The sequence below is a fragment of the Protopterus annectens genome, chromosome 8.part0 (assembly GCF_019279795.1).
Source record: "Protopterus annectens isolate FY-2018-M chromosome 8.part0, PAN1.0, whole genome shotgun sequence".
NCBI classification, from domain to species: domain Eukaryota; kingdom Metazoa; phylum Chordata; order Ceratodontiformes; family Protopteridae; genus Protopterus; species Protopterus annectens.
The window spans coordinates 421,336,200-421,361,656 of NC_056741.1; the positions used below are offsets into that span (position 1 = coordinate 421,336,200).

The 25,457-nt window shown below is 46.7% G+C and overlaps 1 protein-coding gene across 3 annotated transcripts in view; it reads left to right on the forward strand.

The window, feature by feature from the left end:
• Positions 1–25,457, forward strand: part of TDRKH (tudor and KH domain containing) — a 1,796,665-nt gene that overhangs the window by 1,373,186 nt on the left and 398,022 nt on the right. For all 3 annotated transcript variants that reach the window (XM_044079937.1, XM_044079939.1, XM_044079938.1), the window contains exon 12: positions 9,098–9,182. In XM_044079937.1, the coding sequence (XP_043935872.1) occupies positions 9,098–9,182 (85 nt within the window). The remainder of the gene's footprint in view (positions 1–9,097; positions 9,183–25,457) is intronic.

Here is a 25,457-nt window from a genome sequence, read left to right on the forward strand (position 1 = left end):
TCAAACATTTCCTTACAAGAGTGCTGTACTTCATTCACCTTTTGAGGAACCTTTTCTTCTTTAAGACCTGAAGTTCATGATCAACAAGCTGGTCCATCCTTTGAACCCTGTGTCTTCCTGTCTTGGAATTCTTATTTCCCTGATGGCCATCTCCTCTGCTAACAAGATTTCAGAGATGCAGGCACTCCCGTAGGGCCAGTATCTAATCTTTCACAGAGGTGTGGTGTCTTTTAGGACAAACATACAATCTGATGTTGTAAATCTTCATTCATTCCTTACTGTTAGGAATTTGGTTCCATCCTCTGAACCGACACGGCCGTTACCAAGCTCGAGGCAGCCAAAAACTCTCAGCTAAGTCCTACCCCCAATGCCCCTCTCTCCAGATATCATTTGCTGCATTCCTTGTCAGACGTGCCAAGGCTTTCTCTCAAGCTAAGTGTAGTGTTTTTGTGGTTTATCTGTATAATTACCTTCTAGTCAGTTTTTTCTCTTCAGCAAAGATTTCGGTACTGATGTCCATTTATGTGCACTCTGTCTCGGCGCCAACAATGGAGGCTTCCCTGTCTTTTCCAATAACTCTTGGTGCCACAGCTCCTTCGGAACTGCTGCACCCTCGGAGCAGTGATTGGGCTGTCGGCACCGTTACTCCTAGTTCTGCGCTGATTTTTTTCTATGGTGCCATCTACAGTTCTGGTGCCGGCAGCTACCAGTCCTCTCTGAGCTCCTCGCCTGGTGGTGGGCTCATCGGAGCAGGGTGTGACCCCAGTTCTGAGGTCGTCCTTCTCGGTTCCGGGCTCCCATCCTTCTTCCGGCAGGCATGTTTTCCAAGTGATGGAGAGGGTCCTCACTTCTACAGGCTCTCAGTTGGAAAACATTGGCATCGGAACCGGACCCCCTCTCTAGCATGCAGCTTTCCCAACCCCCTAGTTTGGGATCTCGGGCACTGGAGCTGCAAGACCTTCCCTTAAAGGGAACCCTTTCTTCGGGGTCCTCCTCAGAAGACCCCAGTGGGGAGTCACCCTGGAAGAAACTTAAGAGTCTTGATTCCCCCTGAAGACTCCATCGCCAAAGACACCAATTATGATGAGGGAGTAGGGTCCCCACGGTCTCCCCCAGAAGACATCTCATTTGGAGACATTCTCGAGATCCTCAAACAGAGGGGAGATTGGAAATACTCCAACCCTTCTTTGGAGGAATCGGTGTTCTTGCAGGCTTTCCATGCCCGACCATCTACTTCCTGGGTGACCCCACCTGCAGAAGAGCTCATTAGGCTTATCATGCAGCATGTCTTTAAGGCCCTGGACAACATAGAACCTGTCCCCCAGAGGCCCAATAAAATTTTGTCCACACCTGAAGACCAACCCAACTGGTCCAAGCAATTGGTAGAAGATTCCAAGGTTGTGGCGGCAGCCACTAAGAAGGAGCTGGCAGAAGATAATTCCACTGTTCATCCCCCGAACGGAGAGTCTCGGGCTTTGGACAGATTAGGGAAGCGGACCTTTGCCATTTGTTTGCTGAATTACGTGGCACACTTTACTCACTTCCAAAGAGACTTAATTTTAGAAATGTCTGCCTTTTTGATGGGGGTACTGCCTGAGGAGGTACGTGATGCTGTTGCTTCACAGCTAGCTGCCCTAGAATCCATCTCAAACTCTTCGATGTGCTTTATTTCTGACTCCACTGAGCGGGCAACTCAAGCAGCCGTATCGGGCATCGTCATGAGATGGTATGCTTGGATGCGTTTGTGTGACTTCGCGGACCGTTTTAAATCTTCCTTTGTCAACGCGCCTGTTGAATCTTCCCCCTTTTGTGCTAATGTAACAGACATACTATCACGCAGTGCGAAAGATGGAAAGACCTTGCCTGCCATGGGCATACGTTTTTCCACCCCCCAGAGATCTTACTCCAGGAATAAGAGGGGAGGAAAACTGTGGTTCAAGAAGTCCCTGGGATCTTTTTGTGATACACGTGATGAACATCCGCCCCCCCGGGGCTGAGGGGGCAACTCATCTGGACGACGTCCCTTTCGGGGCAGAGGGGGGTCCGCGCAACCAGGGGGCCAGGGACGCGTTCTCTGGCAGACCCTTCCAGCGCTCCTGAGCAGTGGCCTAATTACTTTCCTCTGGAAGCAGTCGGGGGACAATTTTCTCTGCACCAGCAAGCCTGGCAACTTATAACAATGGATTCATGGGTGCAGAGAATAATATCCAGAGGCTATCATATCCCATTCGGTTTCACTCCCAAACCCGTTAAACAAATCCCAGATGTTCCACCTGGTCAGAGTGATGCTGCAGCCTTGGAAATTGAAAAGCTGCTAAGAAAGAATCATCCAACCAGTCCCACCAGACCCAAGTAGGATCCGGGTTTTACTTGAGGTTCTTTTTAGTGACAAAAAAGACTGGACTGGAGACCGATACTTGATCTCAGCATACTAAACAAATTCATCAAACTTCAAAAATTTCGGATGCTCATGGTACAGTCCATTCTCCCCTTTCTGGGGAAAAACAACTGGATGTGCACTATAGACCTTCAGGATGCGTATTACCACATAAAGATGGACAAACGCTCCCGAAGGTTTCTTTGGTTCCAGCTGGGAGCCAATCACTACCAGTTCAGGGTACTGCCCTTTGGTCTCTCAACAGCCCCCAGAGGGTTTACTAAATGTATGGCAGTCATAGTAACTCATCTCCGACTACAGGGATTCCAGGTGTTTCCATATCTAGATGATTGGCTCCTCACTGCCACGACCAGGAACTTTCTCATTCTCAGTTTCTTTTACTCTCAAGGCTTTGCTCTTCGCCTAGGTATCACGATCAATATGGGGAAATCAAACCTGTCTCCAACAAGAACACTTTAATTCATTGGAGCGATCTTTGACACAACATCCTGCCAAGCTTCCCTTCCTCCTCACAGGTTTTCAAAAATAAGAAACCAGATTCAAGTCCTCCTACCTTAGACATTTGTACCAGCACACCTTGTACTACAGCTATTAGGCTCTATGGCAGCAACCATTACCTTAGTACCCCTGGTGAAGTTGCACATGAGACTATTACAGTGGCTCCTTTCATCACAATGGTTGATCTTAACCCACCCACTCGACCACATGATATGCCTTACAAACCTTTGCAAGAAAGAAATGCTATGGTGGATGAAGCCAGGAACAAATCTTTGGTGTCGACCTTTCTGTCTCCCCCAGCGCAGGGCCACAGTGACCACTGACACTTCCCTGTTAGGGTGAGGGGAGCATTTACAGAGAAGGATGGTCCAAGACACTTGATCTCCCATTGAGGCCAATTTGCACATAAATGTCTTGGAATTGAGGACAGTTTTCTTATTGTTGCAAGCGTTCCACACATCTCTTCATTCCAGGACTATTGCAATTCAATCGGACAACATGTCAGTCATCTGGTACGTTAACAAACAAGGCGGAACCAGGTCTTATGCCCTGTGTCAGAAAGCCATAAGAATATGGCATTGGGCGATGGCTTCCAATGGCTTTCTCATAGCAATGCACATTCCCAGGAGCTCCAAAGTCATTGCAGACAATCTGAGCCAGGAACATATTGATGCCTCACAAGTGGTCCCTCAACCCAATTATAGCGACTTAAATCTTCTGTCGCTGGGGCAGGCCCTGCTGTGACTTGTTTGCTTCACCCCTAAACAACAAATGCAGAAGCTACTTTGCCCTGATCCCCCCTCCCCCCAGGGGGAGTCACCGAGGGATGCTCTGACGCACAATTGGCCCCCGGGTCTACTGTATGCCTTTCCCCCCGTTTCCCCTCATCCCAAAATTTCTACAGAAAACTCAAATGTTGAGAAGCAAAGTGGTCCACATTACCCCTTATTGTCCCCGTCAAGTCTGGTTTCCTTTCCTATGGCCTCACCTGATCCACAGCCCATGGATCCTGGATCAATCCCAAGGACTGCTGACTCACCCTCAGGGATTGATTCACCCCAATCCCCGCAGTCTCAAGCTCACAGCTTGGTTTCTCCACTTCCGATGATGGCCAGGCTACCTGATATTTCATCCCCTGTTTGCAAGATCCTCCTGGCTTCACACAAACCATCCACCAGAAAAATTTATTTCAGTAAATGGACTAGGTTCTCTATATGGGCCAAAGAACAAAACATGGGTCCCTTCTCTATGCCTATTCAAAAGATCCTAGAATATCTCTCTGCCCTACTATACGCTGGAGCTTCAGCATCGACGATTACAGTACATTTAGCAGCTATTGCAAATTTTCACAATGGAATCGACCCTTCTTCAGTTATGTCACACCGACTGTGCAAATCCTTCATGAAAGGAGTATTACATATTAAACCTCCTGTCAAGCCCTTACAGAACCTTGGGACTTGACGGTGGTGCTTCACTCATTAACAAGTCCTCCTTTCAAGCATTCTGATTCATGCGATATGAAATTTATTTCCTGGAAAACCCTACTCCTAATAGCTCTTACCTCAGCGAAGAGAGTTTCTGAGTTGCAGGCCTGGAGTGTCAAGAGACCGTATTTGATTTTCCACAAGGATATAGTTTCTCTCTGTACTAATCCCTCCTTTTTGCCCAAGGTCATTTCTGTTTTTTCCATCAACCAATCTACTCACCCACCCGTTTTCTTTCCCCATCATTCAAATAAAGGGGAGTGCCTTCTACATAGAACTTCGATTTTACTTGGACGGAACAAAATCTCTTAGGAAGACGGATCAATTGTTTGTAGCATTTGCAGGACCCAGGCTGGGTAAGCCTGTTTCCAAAATGACATTATCTTTTTGTCTCAGAAACACCTTTACTTTCATCTACCAACAAAACAAAATGTCCTTGCCTTCCAAAATAAAGGCTCACTCACCTAGACCGATAGCAACCTCAGTGGCCTTTCATTCCAGAGTCTCTATGGACAATATCTGCACAGCAGTCACGTGAGCAAGTCCACATACCTATATCACTCATTACAAATTGGATTTGGCCTCCAGGGGAAGAGCATCCTCTGGGTGGGTTCTATGGTGCTCAGGTATATTCTTCCTTAGGGCCACCCAGGACTAGAAGTAGCTGGGGACTTGGTCCTAACAATAAGGAATGAATGAAGATTTACATCATCAGATAAAGAAGTTATGTCTTTTTCCCTCTGTGTTTTAGATCTTCATTCATTCATTACTTCCTGCCCTCCTTCCCCCCTCCCTGGACACTCCTGATGGACTTTGGATTACATTATTACTAAGTGTATCTGCTCAGACAGAGCCTCCTCCTTTTATTATTAACCTCCTAATAGTGTAGTACGGGTGGGCAAACTCAATCTGAAGAGACTAAGAGAGGGGCATTGTGGGTAGGATTTAGCTGAGAGTTTTTGTCTGGAGCGAGCTTAGTAACGGCCTTGTCTGTTCCAAGGACAGAACCGAAATCCTAACAGTAATGAATGAAGATCTACAACACAGATGGAACGTTATGGTAAGACACAACTTTTTTTCAGTCTTAAAGTTGCTTTCATGTTGCCTCTGAACTAGTACATTCATCTGTATGTTTTCTTTGGCAGGGCAGAAAAAGATGAAAGGAGAACCTTTTCCAGCTGTGGATGTATGGTTGTCAGAACTGTTTTTACCAGATGCAAGTACATGAATTCTGAAAGACTGAACAGTTGTGTCATATTTGTTAATAGAACTTCTAGTTGCCAGGCGTCCTTCCCATGTGCATTGCTGAACACATTTTTTTATCATTTAATGGTTGCCCAGTACTGTGGTCATAAATCACAGCAGAGATGCGATGAGATAGCTGTGTCCCCAGCATGAAAATGCAGACTGTCTTCACTTCCTTGTTTGAAAAAAGTGAAAAATAAAATCTGTCAAACTTAGAATTAAAAGAGATAGTAATAAATAGTCAAAATGTCCAGTGCTAATTTCACTTCTATGCAAGTAATGAAGAAAAAAAGAGGAACTGCCATGTGAAACTTTGGACTGTTTCTTATTTCATTCTAAGATTGGGTTTTCATTTTTCTCAAATAATAAGGAAGTGAAGGCAGTCTATTTTCACACTGGGGGCAGCTATTTCTCGCATCTCTATTGTGGTTTGTATACTTGTTCGTCATTCAGCCCACTTTTGGTTTGCATAGGAATCTTGGATGTCAGGTGGATTTACCAGAGCCATTTATGATCTTTGTTGTTTGATTTGCCAGTACTGTGGTCAGAGACCACTTCTCTAGGAGGGTGGCTGCTGCCAGAGCTTGATTCAGGAATGCATTTATTGCTGGCATGTCTATCATAACCACTTTGTCCTTGATTCATACCTTATTTCTGTGACCTTGATTCCAGGAATCCAACCTCTTTTGGTACTTTACTACTTCAGGACTCAAATCTTTTGATTTTGGCCTCAGAGCTATCCTCTGGCTTCTTGCTTCCTAACAGAATTACCCCTTGGTGTTCAGCCCAGTCACTGACCAATCCAGGAGGATATTCAATGTTGAATATGGAAAACATTCTTTACCATATGATCTAGAACATGATCTATCTAGGTAGGTTCCAAATATCTTTCGGCTGCTCCTCTGAAGTTTCAGTCCCCCCAGCTTTAGTTGTAGGAATTGCATGTAACACAAGCAAGTATATACTTGTATATTACTCTCTAGAAGTTTAGTTGTCAAGCCTTAGTAATGTTTCTTGATTTGCTGTATGTATGTTAGATCAGTATTTAGGAGAAGCTGGAAGGCTCATTGAATGTGTGCTTTTGTATCTGTGCTTGATGTTACTGCATGTGCCATAGGTATATGCTACCTTGAGCAGAGAGCCTTCTGAGAAAAAAAAAATGCTAGATTGTTTCATTCAGGGGAGCAGCCCAGTTATTGATCCATCAAAGAAAGCCCTGTCATTATAGATTTGATGAGTTAAGAACATCTTTTATTTTGTTTGCCTTTCCTTCAGCTCTGTATCAGTGTTAGGTTTGCTTGACCACAAATACCTGCTGTTGATGGCACATTGTGTCTACCATACAGCACTGCCAAGTATTGAGTGCAGATAATCAAGATGATTCCATCTGTAGTGCCTGTTAGCTGGCAGTGCATAGAATGTCTACTCCAGGCATATATTGACATAATCACCTAGAAGGGTATTTTTGATACCAGGAACTGTAGTTGTCATGTATCATAAAATATGACCACATGACATTCAGCAGGGTTCCAGAAAAAGTTATAAAGTTATCTTCCTGGTCACATATGGCCATCTAGTATCGGTCCAATGTATAGAAGACAACACACTGGGGACATGCTGGGTGTGTACCCTATGTTGCCCTGGAATGTTTCAAAGACAGTTATGTACATTGACAACCATATTTTGGTTACAGGATGCAGGGATTACCTTGTAAGGTTGTACCATCATATGCAATGCACACATCTGTTATACAACCTGCATTAGCTGTCTGGTCATTGAGACTGTCACCTCTTTTCCAGATAGCTGATTGATATGCACTCATAAGTGCCACTGTAAACTTTCACTTGACAGGCTTTAGCTGAGATTGGTGATGCTGTTCTGCAGCAGCTCTCCGGTTGCTTTGATAAATGATATTTTTTGCTGTGTGTAACATCACCTTTTGCACAAGGATACTTTTTGGTGGTGGTGTCAGGTTTTTTTTCTCCTTTTTAAGCTTTGAGTGCTGTCTTTTCCGTGAATCACTTACAGGATACTACTAGGGAGTTTGTAATTCTGCCACCATTTATTTGCATTTCACATTCCATGATGTTTTCCTTATTGTCACAACAGGTTTCGTCATCCCTTTTCTATCTGTATGAATATCCAGATTATATGGATTTTCAGTAGTAGAGTAGTTTGTAGGGGATTTTACTTAGAAAAAAATGTAATCTTATGTACAGTAACACCTGATTTGCTAACTGTTCATTTTTGCCCTTAAATTAAACTAAATGATTTATGTCAAACTAAAGAATTAAGTTAATATTTATGTAACATGAGCAGTCGTTACTTTCATGATTAGGGAGTCTTTGGATCCAAGACATTGACATAGCATAATGAAAAAAAAATGATCTCTTTCCCTTTCTCCAGTTTTGACCTTCATTCGTGAAGCCTTCCCTGTCTTTCTTGATGGCTCTTGGTTTTTGCATGCCTTTGGTCATCTTTTCAGTAAGTCTAGGAGTTCTCTCTTTCCGGTGCTTGTTTACATTTTCAGACCCCTCAGATTGTGTCTACTGTGAATGAGTACATTTTGTTTGATGACACATGATTATTCAAACCAAAAATGTAAAAACAATACTCCTGAGGTCGCAAAAGAAACAAAAAATGTTTGCAGGTGGGCAAGCTCCCCTGCAGTTCTGGATATGTAGGCAAAACCCCCCTCCCAGCTCTGGATATGTATTTACACATGTACACACACCCCCAACTCTGAGATCTCTCAAACTCAGTGAAGAGGGTGAAAAAATGAGGAAAATGCAATGTTTGCTGTCTGTTTGTTTTCTGGAGTCTAACTGCCATAACATGATATTGACAGTCTTTTAATATCAACACTCTGTGCATCAGTCAGATGGCAAAATGGCAAACAGTTGAGTCAGGAGCTAGGTGTTGTATCACTCATGGACAGTTTACTCTCTCTGCTTTGGTTGGGAGTACGTAATTTTCATATAGTATTAGGCCCTAAAAGACCAGTGTTCCAAGATACCACTTGTCAATTCTTTTTCCCTGTAGCTTGATTTCTACTACCAAACCTTCCCTATGTGATTCTGGAAAAACATTCTCCCAGTGGAATATGTAAGCCAATATTGGCCTCTAAATCCCAGTCCTAACTGGCCAGCTTTACCAGAGCTGATGCCTGCTTCTCAAACCTCATTTCACTAGGGCACAGTCTGGACTTTAACTTTTTGCATCACAGTGAGCTGTCACAGGAGTAGTAAGAGTTTAACTAAGGGTGATGCTTAATGTATATATTGATTTGATTGATCCTAAAGGAAGCTGCTTCACTTTAATTAGGCTATTTAGTCAGTGTTATTCTCATTGTAAAATGCGTACTAGTAATGGCACTTAAATGTTGGCAAGCTGGTTAGGAAAATGAAAATGTTGTAATTTGGAAATAATAGGATTAATCTTACCTGTTACTGACTCTGCATTTCTTACACAGGATGATGTTACAGATGCTTCTCCAGGGAGCTTTCCAACTGAATTACTGACGAGAAAACCTTCTGAAGATATGCTGGAACTGTCAGGTACCAAGCATCCTCAGTGTGTGAGCGTATGCGTGTATGCATATACACATGCAAGTTGATATCACAAGAGAGTATCACAAAATAATATATTCATGCTCTTTATTATGCAGCAATCTTTACAAAATGTCATGTCCAAGAATCTTTTTACTACATTGATTAAAAGGCCTATTCTGCAACTGAAATGTTCTTCATATTGACCACTGCTGCAGTAGCCCAAGCTATAAGTTATATCCTGCATAGGATATAACAGTTGACCAGCTTCCATAGTTTCAGGGCACCTTCCAAGCACCCAAACTGTTAGCTCGAGTTGAGCTGACTAAAAAGATAGGGTTGGGCACCATGCCATTTGGAGCTTTCATACAACTGAGAAGAGCACTGCTCTGTGGGCTTTTGAGGATTGATGGTTGACCTTCGCTGTTCCATTACTAGACAGAGAAGTTCCCTTTGGGCAAAAACCTTCCGCATTACTTTTAATGTAATTGAAATTAACTTTTTGTGAAAAAGTACTTTTAAGCTAAGCTAAGAAAAAGTATTTTCCTTCACTGTCACATGATTTTTATGTACTTTTAAACAGGAACACACTTTTTAATTTTGAAGTAAAAAGTTGTACTTTTTCTGAGGCAAAACTTTTTTTTTGTGAGTGGGATATGTGTTTAAAGGAATTTGCTGTATTTTTTGTGTGTGTGTGTGTGGGGGGGGGGTGTTACTTTTTTGCCACTTTTCCATTTTAACAACTATTGTTGCTAAGCTTCCCCGGATGACGAGCACCTTTTCGGCTTGACCATGGAACAAACTACAGGTTTCTCGGTAGGACCTTCTTGTAGCCACTAGAAGAAAAAGTTAACTGACAACCTTTGCCATCACAGCAGCCAGGTAGTTTGCATCTGCTGCAGGTGGGTGACCACTGTGCCCAAAGCTAGTTCCTCAGACCACTCATATTTTTGTTTGGATCCCATTGTTGTTACCATACAGCCACAGTGGACTGGGGGCTTTGCTACATCCTCAGTGGCTGTTTGGGGTCCCATCAATAGGCAAGGGAGTGCAGTGCCATTCTTATCATTCATTGGAGAAGAGGCAAGGAATGTGCTCCTGCTTGGCCAGAATGTTGTCCCCGTCCCTGGGAAAGCAGTTGCTGGCATTACTAAGTCTGTTTGCCCTGACCTGCCTGTCAAAAAGAAAGAGAATACTAAACATTTAGCTTCTTCTGTGTCAGTTTTTCTGGAAAAGAGTAATCTGAAGTAGGGACTTCATTTGTCAGCAACCTGTGGGTCTTGGATCCAGTATCGGATCCGAGCCGACAATTATTTATACAGGTATGGAACCGAGCTCCTAGCTCCTCCCCTCACCCATAATCCCCTGCCAACCCCAATTGACCTCAGATCTAGTTTGCCGCTTTTAGAAGAGACAGCTGGATTGCAGAGCTCCTGGCGACTTCAGATAAGTTCTTAAAAAAACTTGTTAAAAAACAGAAAATCTTTCCTTTTTAAACTTGTGTGTGTGTTTAGGATCCCTTTAGGGTAACTTTTACCTCTTTTAATTTTATTTTCAGTATTTCCTCCCCTCGCTGGTCGTAGTGTGTGTGTGTTGTTTGTGTTTTGGGGCCTGGTGTGCGTGTGTAGTCCTTTCCTTGAGAGAAAATGTCAGAGGCCCCAAAGCCTATTTTTTCTAAGTGCACCGAGTGTGGCCATAAGCTTTCACCGGCGGATGGCCACACTCGGTGTGTTTGGTGCCTTGGGGTTGAACACCTGTCCTCAGGATGCACGATTTGTGCAGGGTTCAACCCCAGGGCACTGAAAGAGCGGAGGTCGAAGCTGGTCCTGGCGGGACTTTTGCCCCCGTAGTTGGCTTCGGCCTCCGCTACTCCCATGGCACCTCCCCAGCCTGTGGTGGTAGCCACTCCTGCCCCCCTTCCTCCAGCCGGGATTCAAACTCCCACTAAAGCGCCAGAGGATAGGGAGGCCAGGAGGGAGAAACGGAAGGAGAAGCACCACAAGCAGCGGGCTGAGGCCTCCGCTTCGGCCCCCCCCAGCTAAGCGGGCTTTTCCCTCCACGGCTTCCAGGTCTCCTCCTCCTCTGCTCCGATCACCTTGCTTCTCCCCAGAACCAGAGGAGGAGGAGACCCGATCTCCGTCGAGGTCATCGAGGCGGCACTCCAGGCCTGCTTCGGTGGCCTCGTCGAGATCCACCTACAGCCTGTCTGATGCAGACTTGGACCGGATGATGAGAAGGTTCATCCAGGCCCAGCTGCAAATGGGAGTGCTCCTGCCTCACCCCCCCTTCGGGGGGGAGCTCGACACCCTTTTTTGCTCCGATAGCTCCTTCTCTGACCCGCTTCTCGGGTTCGGAGCGCTTGGAGCCGGGCAGCATTGGAGCTGAGGGTGGGTCGGCGCCGACAGTACTGGGTACTTCGGATCTGACCCTGCCCTCTCTCGGAGCCGTGGCCCGAGCTTCGGATCAGAGGTATTCAGTGTGCCTTCGGCTCCGTCCAGGTCGGAGCACACTGGTCCCTCGGATCTGATGGTCTCAGCGCCGGTTCCGATCCCTTCATCGGATCCGAGTGGGAGTCGGCTCTCGGAGCCCAGGGAGAGCGGCTCCCTCTTGGCCTTCGATGTAGTGGAGAGGGCTCTGTCGAGAGCATCCAGACCCCCGGCCCTTGTCTCGGCTCCACCCTGCACTCCCTCTCTGCTGGGCCAGGCTTCCATCACCCGGCCACAGGGACAGCCTGCTTCAATGTCCCAGGTTGTTCATTTGGAACAGGACATTGCTGGCGAGACCTCCTCGGACAGCCCCCCCGAGGAAGTGCCTCGCAAGCACAAGTGTAAGAGGAGGCACGTGGACTCCCTGAGTCCTTAACAGAGGACACTGACTTGGATGAAGGGGAAGGCTCCCCAAGATCACCCCCCCGAGGATGTCTCCTTTGGAGACATCATGGAAATGCTTAGGCTCAGGGGGGGTGGTCTGCCCCCAAGGCTTCCTCCGACGAGTCCGTGTTCCTGGAGGCATTCGAAGCAGGCCCGTCTAACTCTTGGGTGTCTCCTTCGGCTAACCCCCTGGTGGACCTTGTGACCACTAGGGCGTGGAAGGAGCCGGACACTGTGGAGCCTATTCCCAAGCACCCGGACAGGATCTTGAGCCCCCCCCGCAGACCGTCCCCACTGGAGCAAGGGTCCCCGATGGTGGCAGCCACTAAGAGGGAACTAGCTCAGGAGAGTCCCTCGGTCCATCCTCCGAGCAAGGAGTCTCGATTGATGGATCGCCTTGGGAAGCGGGTATTCATTTCAGCGACCTTCTCGGTAAGGTCTCTGAACTACATGGCACATGTCACCAGGATGCAGCGCGATCTTATCAAAGAATACGCTGCTTCCCCCCTGGAGTCCATGTTGGCAGAGGACAAGCAATTGTACTCCACTCGTATGGCCACTCTGAGATCTGTTTTCGATACCTCTATGCGGCTTCTGTCTCACGCTACTGAGGGAGCCGCTAGAGCCAGCAGAGCAGGCCTAGTGATGAGGCGCCAGGCCTGGCTCCGACATTGTGACTTCGCGGAGCCCTTTAAGGCGTCCTTTGCGAATGCCCCTTTCATGGTTCTGCCTTGTTTGGCAAAACCGTTCGCGAGACACTTGTCCAGAGCGAGAAGGACGGGAAGACGCTGTCTGCTGTCAGAGTCCGCTTCTCTGCTCCCCAGAGGTCCTTTTCCAAGAACCAAAAGGGACAGAAGAAGATGTAGTTCCGGAAATCGCAGCATTCCCAACCTACTCCGGACAACCAGTCCTTTCGTGGCAGAGAAGGACAGGGAGGACGCCGCCCTAGAGGCAGAGGGGCACCGAGAAATTTTGGGTCCAGAGAATCCTTCTCTGATCGGCCCACGCAACAGCCCTGAAGGGTTGCCCGCCTGCTCCACTCTGGAGGCAGTCGGGGGGTGTTTCTCGAGGCACCTGGCGGTATGGGAGTCCATTACGTCAGACCGCTGGGTGCTTCGGATTATATCCACAGATTACAAAATCCCTATGCTTCATGTCCCCGGACTCAAGAACCTCCCCGATGTGCCACCCGATCAGAGGGAGGCTGCAGCCGCGGAAATCCGGCAGCTGCTCGAAAAAAGGGCCATCCAACCCGTCCCCCCAGACCAGCTTGTATTAGGGTTTTACTCCAGGTTCTTTCTGGTGCCAAAAAAGACGGGGGACCTGAGACCAATCCTAGACCTCTCCCTCTTGAACCTGGCGTTAACCAAGGAGAAATTCCGAATGGTCACTCTTCAATCCATTCTCCCCCTGTTACGGGAGAACGACTGGATGTGCTCTATAGACCTCAAGGATGCGTACTACCACATCTTAATGGACAGGCGATCCAGGAGGTTTCTCTGCTTCCGGCTGGGAACCAGCCACTATCAGTTCAGGATCCTTCCCTTTGGCCTCACCACAGCCCCCAAGGTGTTCACCAAAGTTTTAGCAGTGTTAGCGGCCCACCTGAGACTCCAGGGAATGCAGGTCTTCCCATACCTGGATGACTGGCTCCTGACCGCCCCAACAAGGCATCTACTCTGCTCAGCCAGAGATTTTTTTCTTCACCTAGCCCCCCAGTTAGGCGTCATGATCAATATGGATAAGTCCTCCCTTGCTCCAACACAAGTAATAGACTTCATAGGGGCCAGGTTAGATACGAGGAGTCTTCGAGCCTACCTCACTTCGGAACGACTACAGAACCTCAGTCTTCATGTGCGGGCCATCCTCCAATCAGAAGCTCCTCCTGTGGAATTGGTCCTGAGGGCATTGGGCTGTATGGCAGCTGCAATTACTCTCCCCCCATGCGCTCGCCTAAATATGAGGGTATTACAGTGGACCCTTCAAGTACAGTGGTCCTTCCAGCTTCTCCCTCTCCACCACCCTGTCTCTATCAGCAAAGCCTGCAGGAGGGGCCCTGTTATGGTGGCTGCATTCCCCAGACCTCCATACAGGTCGGCCCTTCTGCGCCCCACCTCCCCTAGTCACAGTGACCACGGACGCTTCTCACCTCGGGTGGGGGGGCATTGCTCAGGCAGAACAGTCCAAGGCACATGGAATGACTCAGAGAACTCCCTGCATATCAGTGTTCTGGAGATGAGGGCAGTGCTGTTAGCGTTGCAAGCACTTCACAACCATCTTCCCATCGGAATCATTGCGATACGGACAACATGTCAGTTGTCTGGTATATCAACAAACAGGGGGGAACCAGGTCTTATACTCTATGCCGAGAGGCCATGAGAGTGTGGGAATGGGCAATCTCCACCAACCGCTTTCTAATCGCAACGCACATTCCTGGACGATCCAACATCCTGGCGGACAAACTCAGCCGCACTATTCTTTCCCCTTACGAGTGGTCTCTCAACTCCCGTGTAGCGAAGCAGATTTTTGCAAAATGGGGGCAACCCTGCTGCGATCTTTTTGCCTCTCCCTCAAATACGAAATGCGACAACTTCTTCACCCTGATTCCCCCAACAGGGGAAGCCCCGAGAGATTCTCTAGTGCATGCTTGGCCGCCCGGTCTACTTTATGCCTATCCTCCTCTACCCCTGATGCTAAAGATGTTACAGAAAGCCTCTCGGTTGGGGAGCAGGATGATCCTCATTGCCCCATTCTGGCCTCGACAAACTTGGTTCCCTTACCTGTGGTCACACTTGGTGAATCCTCCCTGGATTCTAGATCCCAGTCCGGATCTGATCTCCCACCCATCAGGCTTACCGACCCCGAATCTGGACAACCTGAAGCTAACAGCTTGGCTGCTACAGTTCCGCTCTTAATTAGGACTCCCGGTATCTCCTCTCCAGTCAAAGCCATCTTGGTGGCAGCGCATAAACCTTCCACCAGGAAGGTTTACCGCAGTAAATGGAAGCGCTTTTCCGTTTGGGCAGAGCATCATATTGTGGACCCCTTCACTGCTCCGCTAACGTCAGTTTTGGACTTCCTTACAGGGCTTTTTCAACAAGGGGCTAGCTGTTTGACAGTCAAGGTACAATTGGCAGCCATCTCCCATTACCATGTAGGACACAAGACTGGTCCCTTGATGTCAGCTAACCTATGTAAAACCTTCCTCAAGGGTACCTTTTTGCTTAGGCTCCCGATCAGAGAAGCCATACCCCCTTGGGATCTATCGCTAGTTCTTCAGGCCTTGACTCCTTCCCCCTTTGAACCATCTGCCTCTGCTACCTGTCTTGGAAAACAGCTTTCCTAGTAGCCATCACCTCTGCGAAAAGAGTTTCAGAACTTCAAGCCCTTTCCGTAAAACCCCCTTATTTGGTTTTTCGTCAGGATAGAGTGTACCTCAGGACCAATCCATCTTTCCTACCTAAGGTGGCCTCAGAAACCAATATCAATCAGTCCATCAATCTCCCTGTTTTCTTCCCTAATTACCAGAATAAAGGAGAATACAAGCTGCACTCGTTAGATGTGCACAGGCAGCTGCGTTTCTATATTCATAGGACTGCTGGTCACAGACAATCTGATCAGCTGTTCGTCTCCTTTTCTAAATTCAGTTTAGGTAAATCTGTTTCGAAGGTCACCTTATCACACTGGATTTCCCAATGTATCCATTTAGCTTATGAGGCTTCTGGGAGACCCGCACCTCAAAGGGACCGTGCTCACTCCACTCGTTCCATATCTACTTCTACTGCATTCAGATCTAGAGTCCCCTTGGATGATATTTGCTCGGCAGCCACTTGGGCCTCATCTCATACCTTTATTCACCACTACAAGCTGGACGTCACCTCCAGAGGTAGAGCATCCTTTGGCTCCGCAGTGCTCCGGAACATCCTTCCATGATGGCCGCCCAAGATTCAGGTAGCTGGGGACTCTGTCCCACAGGTTGCTGACAAATGAAGTCCCTACTTCAGATTAAGAAGTTATGTACTCACCATAACGTTCCATCTAAGTAGGTGTCTTCATTTGTCTGCAACCACCCCCCCCCCCCCTCCTTCCCCCTGGCCTTCAGAAGAATTAGATCATAGTATTATTCCTGCCTTTTCCTTTTTGGGATACCTTTTCAGGTATATAGGAGGGCAAACTTGATCTGAGGTCAATTGGGGTTGGCAGGGGATTATGGGTGAGGGGAGGAGCTAGGAACTTGGATCCATAGCTGTATAAATAATTGCCGGCTCGGATCCGATATCGGATCCAAGACCCACAGGTTGCAGACAAATGAAGACACCTACTCAGATGGAACGTTATGGTGAGTACATAACTTCTTAATTTATTGGACTCGGCAAAGGGTCATGTGCAAGCTATTAACCCTTCTTGTAAGGTGGTTTCTAATGAAAGAAAATGGATGTCCCTCGTTGTCGGTTTTGCGCCTTGTTTAATGCTCAAACCATTTGTCGTAGGGCAATTTTTGTTGCTATATTCTTTTGCTATTGATCTCCGTTTTCCAAAATGGCTTCGGTAAGCCATCCGACTACTGATCTTCTGAAAAAAATGCAAGGATAAAGACAGAAACAGACCGCATAGGTCCAGAACTGCCAACGATGCTTCCGTTAAGCTAGTCACTAGTCCGTTGGTACTCAGTGAGGCACCTTTGCAGCCTCTGATGCCTGCTTCTGTGGATTCGCAGGCCTCTGCTGAGACCCATTCGGAGTCTGGTATGCCGCGAGATGCTTCTTCCACTATGGAACCAGCGGATGTCTCTACCTTGGGTGGGTCCAGAGCCGCTGTGTAGGCACCGGCTTCTGAGGGTGTTTTCTGACCTACTGATGTTCGAATCAAACCAATGACTTCTTTTTCAGCCAAAACTACAGAGTTTCTTAGGCCCAGAGTACTCACTACACCTAGAAAACCGACGACCTAAGCGCATGCTCAGGCACCCATGCCACAAAAACAAATGCTTAGAATAGCCGAAGACCTTATAACGCTAATTTGGGGGAAGCCAGCCTTCCCCTGCTAAGAGACAAAGAATTCAGTTGCCTTCAGATTCTACAGACCAGGAGTCCAGTGACTCTGACCTTTCTGATTACCAGGACATGCCCTTATCAGCCTATGAGGATTCAGATGCAGAGGAATCCATTCCCTCTGCCTCCACTCCAGAGGATTTCTCTTTTGGTGAAACCTTGCATACTTTAAGAGAGCATTTCCATTAGGAATGTCAAGACTATCCTCAGTCCAAAAAGAGACTCAGAGAATTTTTAGAGCTACCTCAGCACAGGCCGTTAGCTATTCCCCCTGTCCTGGATGTTGTGGATGATGTTTTCATGGAATCCAGTCTTACTCCAGATACTTTACCTCCGGCCCCTGGGAAACCTGACAGATACTACCAAGTACCTGATTCCCACAAGTTTCTTTTCAGGAATCCTACTGCTGATCCAGAGATCATTTCCCAGGGACCTAAAGGTATTAAGGCTACTACAGCCAAAAATCCTACGCCTTTGGACAGGTATTCCAGAGGTTTAGACAGATGGGGTAAGAAGGTATACAACTCTGCAACTCTTGCTATGAGGGCATTGAATTGCCAGTTTCACATGCTGAAGTACCAGCAACATGTTATGGAACTCATTAAACAAAAATTGGTAATATTTCCAGATTGTGCAGAAAATAAAGATTTGTAAAAGCTTATGCATTCTGCAAACGAAGTTAGTAAGCATACTTTTCAGTGTGGTTTTGATGCCCTAGAAGCATCTTGCAGGGCTGCAGTCATTGGCTCTGTACTGAGAAGACATGCTTGGCTGAAGGAGCAGACCTTGCCAGATCATGTCATATCCAAATTACTAGACACTCCTTTAAATAAGGATATTTTGTTTGGCACCAAAGCAGAAGTTGTTCTTAAAAAGATGGAAGAAAAAGCTAAATCTATGCAAACTGTTAAAGAATTCTTACAAGTGCAACCACCTCTTTTCAGTAGGTATTGTCCTTCAAAACACTGGTCCTTTCCAGCCCCCTCCAGGCCTTCCCAAACAAGAGCCAGGAGAAACGGACCACCCAGACTACAGTCTCAGGGTATGCAGAGATCTAAGCAATGGAGTGCTCCCACCCCTAAAAAAGGGAATGGTAAGCCATCTCCCTATGGAAAAAGTTCACAATGACTTCTCAACTCTACTTCCCAGCCCTGCCCAATTGCTTGTGCCCCTAGGAGGAAAACTTGCCCTTCATGCAAAAAACTGGATGTCCATCACTCAGGACAGATTGGTCCTCAACATCGTGTCCCGGGGGTACAAATTTTATTTCCATTCACTACCAACCCCAAGCAGGTTTCCAGACCTTCCTCCAAACCAGTGGGCAGAGGCTCAAAACCAAGTTCTTTCTCTGCTCAACATCAGAGCTATTCAGCCAGTTCCAGTAGAACAAAGGGGTCAGGGTTTTTCTATTCCAGACTATCCCTGGTACCTAGGAAAACAGGGGTCTTGGCACCCAGTCCTGGATCTTTCAATTCTCACCACCTTCCTGGTGGTCCCAAAATTCAAGATGCTTACCCTGCAACAGCTTCTCTCTATGCTAGCCAAGGGTGCCTGGATAGTCACCCTAGACTTAAAAGAAGCTTATCTGCACATCCCCATTAGGGAATCATGCAGGAAATGTCTACATTTCAGGGCAGGATCTATGCATTATCAGATGTTCATCGTGTTTCACTGTTGCAGTCATGACTGTAGGGTTCTTCCCTGCCGGCAGGCAGTCCTCGGTCGGCCAGAATCCCAAAGTCTGGGTCCGGCGTCGGCTGTTCAGCCATGCTCCCTGACGTCAGAGCGCCAGGAGTACAAAGCTGACAGCCGACGCCATGTTCTCCAGTCTTTCTTGCCGTGCGGTGATAGCAGTTCGCAAGTACCGGTCGGCTGACTCCTGACAATTTTTTATGAACAAACTTCAGTCCGAAGACTTTCTTCTCCTACTCAAAGCTAAGTACCCCGTTGGGGAAACATTTTTCTTGCTCCAGTCCGATGTCAGAAAAAGTTAATAATTGTATTTCATGTGGGAAGCAAATACCTCATAAGGATTTTCATTCTTACTGTATTCCTTGCTTAGGCCCTGACCACGGCATAACTAGTTGTCGGTTTTGTGCTAGATTCAATCAACGTACAATTAAACAAAGGTACGATTTTGCATTTCATTACTTCGGTAGGCGTTTTAATTACAAAATGTCGTCTGATACGGTTCCGGCTACTGGAGTTCACAAACGATGCAAGGACAAAGACAGGCCTCTGAGGTCCAAATCAGACAATATCGTTCAAGCAGAGCCAGCTTCAGGTTCGGCTGTCGTCAGTGAGGTGCTTTTGCAGCCCCTGTCGTCGGCCATTTCGGAACCGATGGCCGAAACGGACTCCCACGAGGAGCCAACTAGGCCTTTGAATATTTCTGTTGCAGGACCTTCGGACAATGCTCCTTCAGATGGGTCCGGAGCCGCTGTGCAGGTACCGGCTTCCGAAGGGGTTTTCAGGCCTACTCAGCTTCTAATAAAAGCAAAGACAAAGGCAAAGACTCCTTCCAAATCAAAGACTGCAACACAGGCCTCTTCTGATCCGGCTCCCAAGTCACAGAAACAGTTACTTAAGATGGCGGAGGACTTACTTACTATGATTAGGGGTTCACATCCCCCTCCAGATAAAAGGCCAAGGCAGGAAGTTTATTATGACTCCTCTGATCAGGCTTCTGTTTCTTCAGTTTCTTCTTCTGACCAGGAATATTCTTTCCCTCCTTCTGAGGATTCTGATGCTGAGGAATCCATTCCTTCAGCTTCTCCCCCTGAGGACTTCTCTTTTGGGGAAACTTTGCATGAAATGAGGGAACATTTCCACTGGGAAGGACAGGAGTATTCGGAATCTAAGAAAAGACTAAGGAATTTTCTTCTTCTTCCCCAACATAGCCCCCTGGCTATTCCTCCTATTTTGGATATTGTGGATGATGCCTTTTCAGAGGCTAACTTAACCCCTGACTCTTTTCCTCCAGCTCCTGTTAAGCCTGACAGATATTACAGGGTTCCTGATTCCCACCAGTTTTTATACAAGAACCCTACTGCTGACCCTGAAACCATTTGTCAGGGTCCTAAGGGAGTTAAGGCCGCTTCTGCTAAAAACCCCATTCCCACTGAGAAGGATTCCAGATCTTTAGAAAGATGGGGCAAAAAAGTGTACACTTCTGCAACTTTATCTATTAGGGATTTAAACTGTCAGTTTCATATGCTGAAATACCAGCAGTTCCTCCTGTCTGTTTTAAAACAAAAGCTAACTTCCATTTCCGCCTGTGCAGATGATAAGGAATTACATGACTTAATGCATGCCACTGAACAAGTTGGGAAGCATGGTTTACACTGTGGATTTGATGCCTTGGAGGCTTCTTGTAGGGCTGCTGCCTCTGGCACAGTAATTAGAAGGCATGCATGGTTAAAGGAACAAAATTTGCCAGATCAAGTAAAAGCTAAATTATTGGATGCTCCTGTTCAGCATAATGTTTTGTTTGGATCTAAAGCTGAAGAGGTGATTAAAAAGATGGAGGACAAGGCAAAATCCATGCAAACAGTTAAAGATTTCTTACAAGTACAGCCACCCAGATTTAGTAGGAATTGGCCTACTAAAAATTGGTCCTTTCCCAATTCAGACAGGCCTCAGAGGGGTAGATACAGACACTCACGAGGAAGACCTCAAACACAAGCCTCTTATAGACCAAGACAGTGGACTGCTTCCACCCCTAGGGGAGGAGAGGACAGGTCGCAAGCTCATAGGAAACAGACTCAATGACTCCCTCTGTTGGGCTGCAGGAACTTCTTGCCTGGAAGCCCCTCTCAGAGGAAAACTTTCTCTTTTTCACCAAAATTGGACTCGTATAACCCAAGACAAGTGGGTTCTGGATGTGGTTTCAAGAGGTTACAAATTCCATTTTCATACCCTACCAAGGCCAAGCGGATGGCCAGATCTTCCAAAACATCAATGGACAGAGGCCTTAAACCAGGTGGAAGCTCTCTTGGCTATGAAAGCCATAGAACTAGTTCCACTTTCAGAGATGGGGCAAGGTTTTTACTCAAGGCTCTTTCTAGTCCCCAGGAAGCAAAATTCATGGAGACCCATTCTGGATCTGTCAGTCTTGAACACTTTTCTAGAGATACCAAAATTCAAGATGCTTACTCTACAGCAGCTACTTCCAATGCTGACCAAAAATGCATGGATGGTAACTTTAGATTTAAAGGAGGCATATTTACACATTCCCATCAGGCAGGACCGCAGAAAATACCTCAGGTTTAAGGCCGGATTGAGGCACTTTCAATTCTCTGCGCTGCCCTTTGGATTGTCTACTGCACCCAGGGTCTTCACCAAATGCCTGGCTCCAGTAGTAGCTTATTGCAGACTCAAGGGAATTCAAATTTACCCTTATCTGGACGACTGTCTTATTCAGGTAGACAGCAAGGATGTCTTACCTCAGCATCTACAGTTTGTTCAGAATCTTCTCAAGTTCCTGGGATTCACTGTAAAAATAAAAAAGTCAAATTTGACTCCCTCACAACAGATACTTTTTCTGGGCGCTTCTCTAAACACAACAACCCAGGTGGCATTTCTGACATACGAAAAACAGTTACAGCTGGCTTCAACTTTCAAAACCTTGGCAACTTTAACTCAGCTATCTGCAAGGAGATTCCTGCAGGCTTTGGGTTACATGGCCTCCTGCATCCTTCTCTTACCATATGCAAGACTACATATGAGGAAAATACAGTAGTACCTAAAAAGTGTATGGTCTCAGTATTGCCACAGTTTAGACATACTGATCTCCATCCTGCCTTGTCTTCAAAAGGAATTCCTTTGGTGGTCCAAACAAAGGAAAACCCTTCTGCCTGCCTCCTGCCACTCGGATACTAACCACGGATGCCTCAGATTATGCCTAGGGAGCCCATTTTCAGGGCAACTGTCTGCAAGGCCTTTGGACAAAGGATCAGAAGCACCTGCATATCAATTTAAAGGAAATGTTAGCTGTTCAGAAAGCCCTATTGGCCTTCAGGAATCTTCTACAACCAGGACAACTACTGATACGGACAGACACCACAGTTATGTGGTACATAAACAAGCAAGAGGGATCTCATTCCTACCCCCTTTGCAGACTAGCCATGGATCTGTGGAACACAGCTCTAGCTTGCAATCTGGACCTTCAAGCTCAGTTTCTACCAGGGAAGCAAAACTTCCTGGCAGACAGTCTGAGCAGAAACCTTTCAGACCCACACGAGTGGATGCTGGACACCGAAATATTCAAGATGAAAACAGCAGTCTGGGGATGTCCTCACATAGACCTCTTTGCATCCCACCTCAATCATCAACTACAGATTTTTTGCACCAGGACTTTCCACGAACAAGCTTGGAAAGTGGATGCACTATCATTCAGTTGGAGAAACCTCTCGGGATATGCTTTTCTGCCTCTACCTATTCTTCCACGGGTATTATTAAAGATCAAACAAGACAAGCCCAAGATGATAATCTTGCTGGACCCAAATTGGCCTCGACAGTTTTGGTACCCAACTCTGAAAAACCTTTGTCTGGAGCCCCATTGGATTTTACCACGGTCTCCGAACCTTCTGTCCCAACACCAGGGTCAGGTTCTACACTCCCATGTCAGAACACTCAGCCTGGCGGCCTGGTTAATCCAGGGTCTTTGATTCATTCTCTCCTACCCAAGCAGGTTATGGATGTCATTTTAGAAGCCAGGCGTCCTAGCACTAGAAAATCTTATGCAGGAAAATGGAAAAGATTTTGTTCCTGGATGCAGGCTCAGGATTCTGATCCTCCTCTTCCTAACATTCCTTTGATTTTACTTTACCTGACAGACCTCTTACATAAGGGTCTCTCTTTCTCTTCCATTAAGATACATGCCTCTGCTATTTCTGCTCATTATAATACAGACCCTCCAGTCTTTTCCCACCAGCTCAGGAGACAGTTTCTCAGAGGAGCTAAGAACTTAAGGCCCCCTAGATCTCCTCCCATTCCTGCTTGGGATCTCAGCTATGTTTTGGAAAAGCTCACCTTACCTCCTTTTGAGCCTGCTGCCACATCTGACATCAAGTTTTTATCTTGGAAGACAGCCATCCTGTTAGCTCTTGCCTCTACCAGGAGAGTTTCGGAGTTGCAAGCTCTTATGGCTGTGGAACCCTATATTATTTTTCATCAAGACAGGGTGTCTTTAAGGACTAATCCTACTTTCATGCCTAAGGTGGTTTCCAAAGTGGCTTTAAATCAAACTATTCACTTGCCAACTTTTTTCCCCACTCCTCAAAATAAAGGGGAAAGGATCTTACATTACTTGGATATACACAGACAACTACGTTTTTACCTGAACAGAACCAAGGACATCAGGAAATCAGAGCAATTGTTTGTTTATTGTGCTTCAAGTTCCCAAGGTAAAGTCATTTCAAACCAGACCATTTCTAAATGGATTGATCATGGAATCAGATTTTGCTATTCACACCATGGAAAGCAAATCCAAGTGAGTATAAGGACTCATTCCACCAGAGCTGCTGCCACTTCCGCTGCCTTCCTCAGGGGAGTTCCTACCAAAGACATTTTGGAAGCTGCAACTTGGGAGTTCAGTGCATACTTTCTCAAAGCACTACAATCTACCTCTCTACTCTAAGTTTAGGGCAGACTTTGCTTCTGCAGTCTTGCAGGGCCTTTTAGCCGCCCCTTCTTCTTTATGACCACCTCCCTTTCATTCTGCTTTGGGATTCTACCCTACAGTCATGACTGCAACAGTGAAACACGATGAACATAGTACAGTCGTGTACACATACCATAAATGTAGATGTTCGAGTGTCTTCACTGTTGCAGTCTGGGTTTCCCTCCCTCCTGTCCCCTCTTATTTTTACTTTTGTGTGGTTCCTTTTTTCACCATTCTTCTGAGGTGTATTTGCAAAGGGTATGGGACCTTATTCATTTTGGGACTCCTGACATCTGGGGCAAGAAAAACTGGAGAACATGGCGTCGGCTGTCAGCTTTGTACTCCTGGCGCTCTGACGTCAGGGAGCATGGCTGAACAGCCGACGCCGGACCCAGACTTTGGGATTCTGGCCGACCGAGGACTGCCTGCCAGCAGGGGAGAACCCTACAGTCATGACTGCAACAGTGAAGACACTCAAACATCTACATTTATGGTAAGTGTACACAACTGTACTTTCTCTGCAGTTCCCTTTGGCTTATCTACTGCCCCCAGGGTATTCACAAAATGCCTGGCTCCAGCCATTGCCTACTGCAGGCAGAGAAATATCCAAATTTACCCCTACATGGACGACTGCCTGATTCAAGTGGACAGCCAGGAATTGCTGCTTCAGCACCTTGCATTTGTAAAAAGCCTTCTCACTTCATTGGGGTACACCATCAACGAAAAGACATCACAACTGGTGACCAGTCAAAAGATTGTATTCCTGGGAGCAAGCTTGGACACAGCTTCCCAGATGGCATTTCTCACTTCAGAAAAACAGGTCTATCTGACAGACTACTTCAAGCAAATGGCCACCAGAACCCAGCTAACTGCAAGAAAAATACTGCAAGCCCTAGGGTTCATGGCCTCATGTATTCTACTAATTCCATATGCAAGACTGCATATGAGGAAACTTCAGTGGTACTTAAAAAGTTTTTGGTACCAACATTCTTAGGACCTGGAAATAGTCATTCCTATCATACCTTGTCTGAGGGCAGAGTTCCTTTGGTGGGCAGAAGCATGCAACCACAACAAGGGACTGCATTTTACTCTACCCCATGCCACCCAAACCCTGACCACAGATGCATTAGACTATGCATGGGGGGCCCACATGGCTGGCAAATGCATTCAGGGCCACTTTAGCCCAAGCCAGATTCTCCTGCACATCAACCAAAAGGAGATGCTAGCTGTACATAATGCTCTGACAGCTTTCAGATACCTAATCCTTCCAGGACAACTGCTGCAGACAACACCACAATTATGTGGTACATAAACAAGCAGGGGGGAACCCATTCTTACCTACTCTGCAGGTTAGCCATGACTCTGTGGAGCACAGCTTTGGACAACCAAGTCCATCTACAAGCTCAATTCCTGCCAGGCAAACAAAATTCACTGGCAGACTACTTAAGTGGAAATATCCTAGACCCACACGAGTGGAAATTGGAGCCCAGCACCTTCAACCTTCTGATCCAGAGGGGGGGACCCCAGAGGTGGATCTCTTTGCCTCCCCCCACAACCACCAGTTAAGCAAATTCTGCACCAAGAACCCTCACAGCAGGGCCTGGAAGGTGGATGCCCTATCCTTTCAATGGGAAAACTGCTCAATCTATGCCTTTTCCCCTCTGCTCCTTCTCTCAAGAGTACTACTCAAGATAAAAGA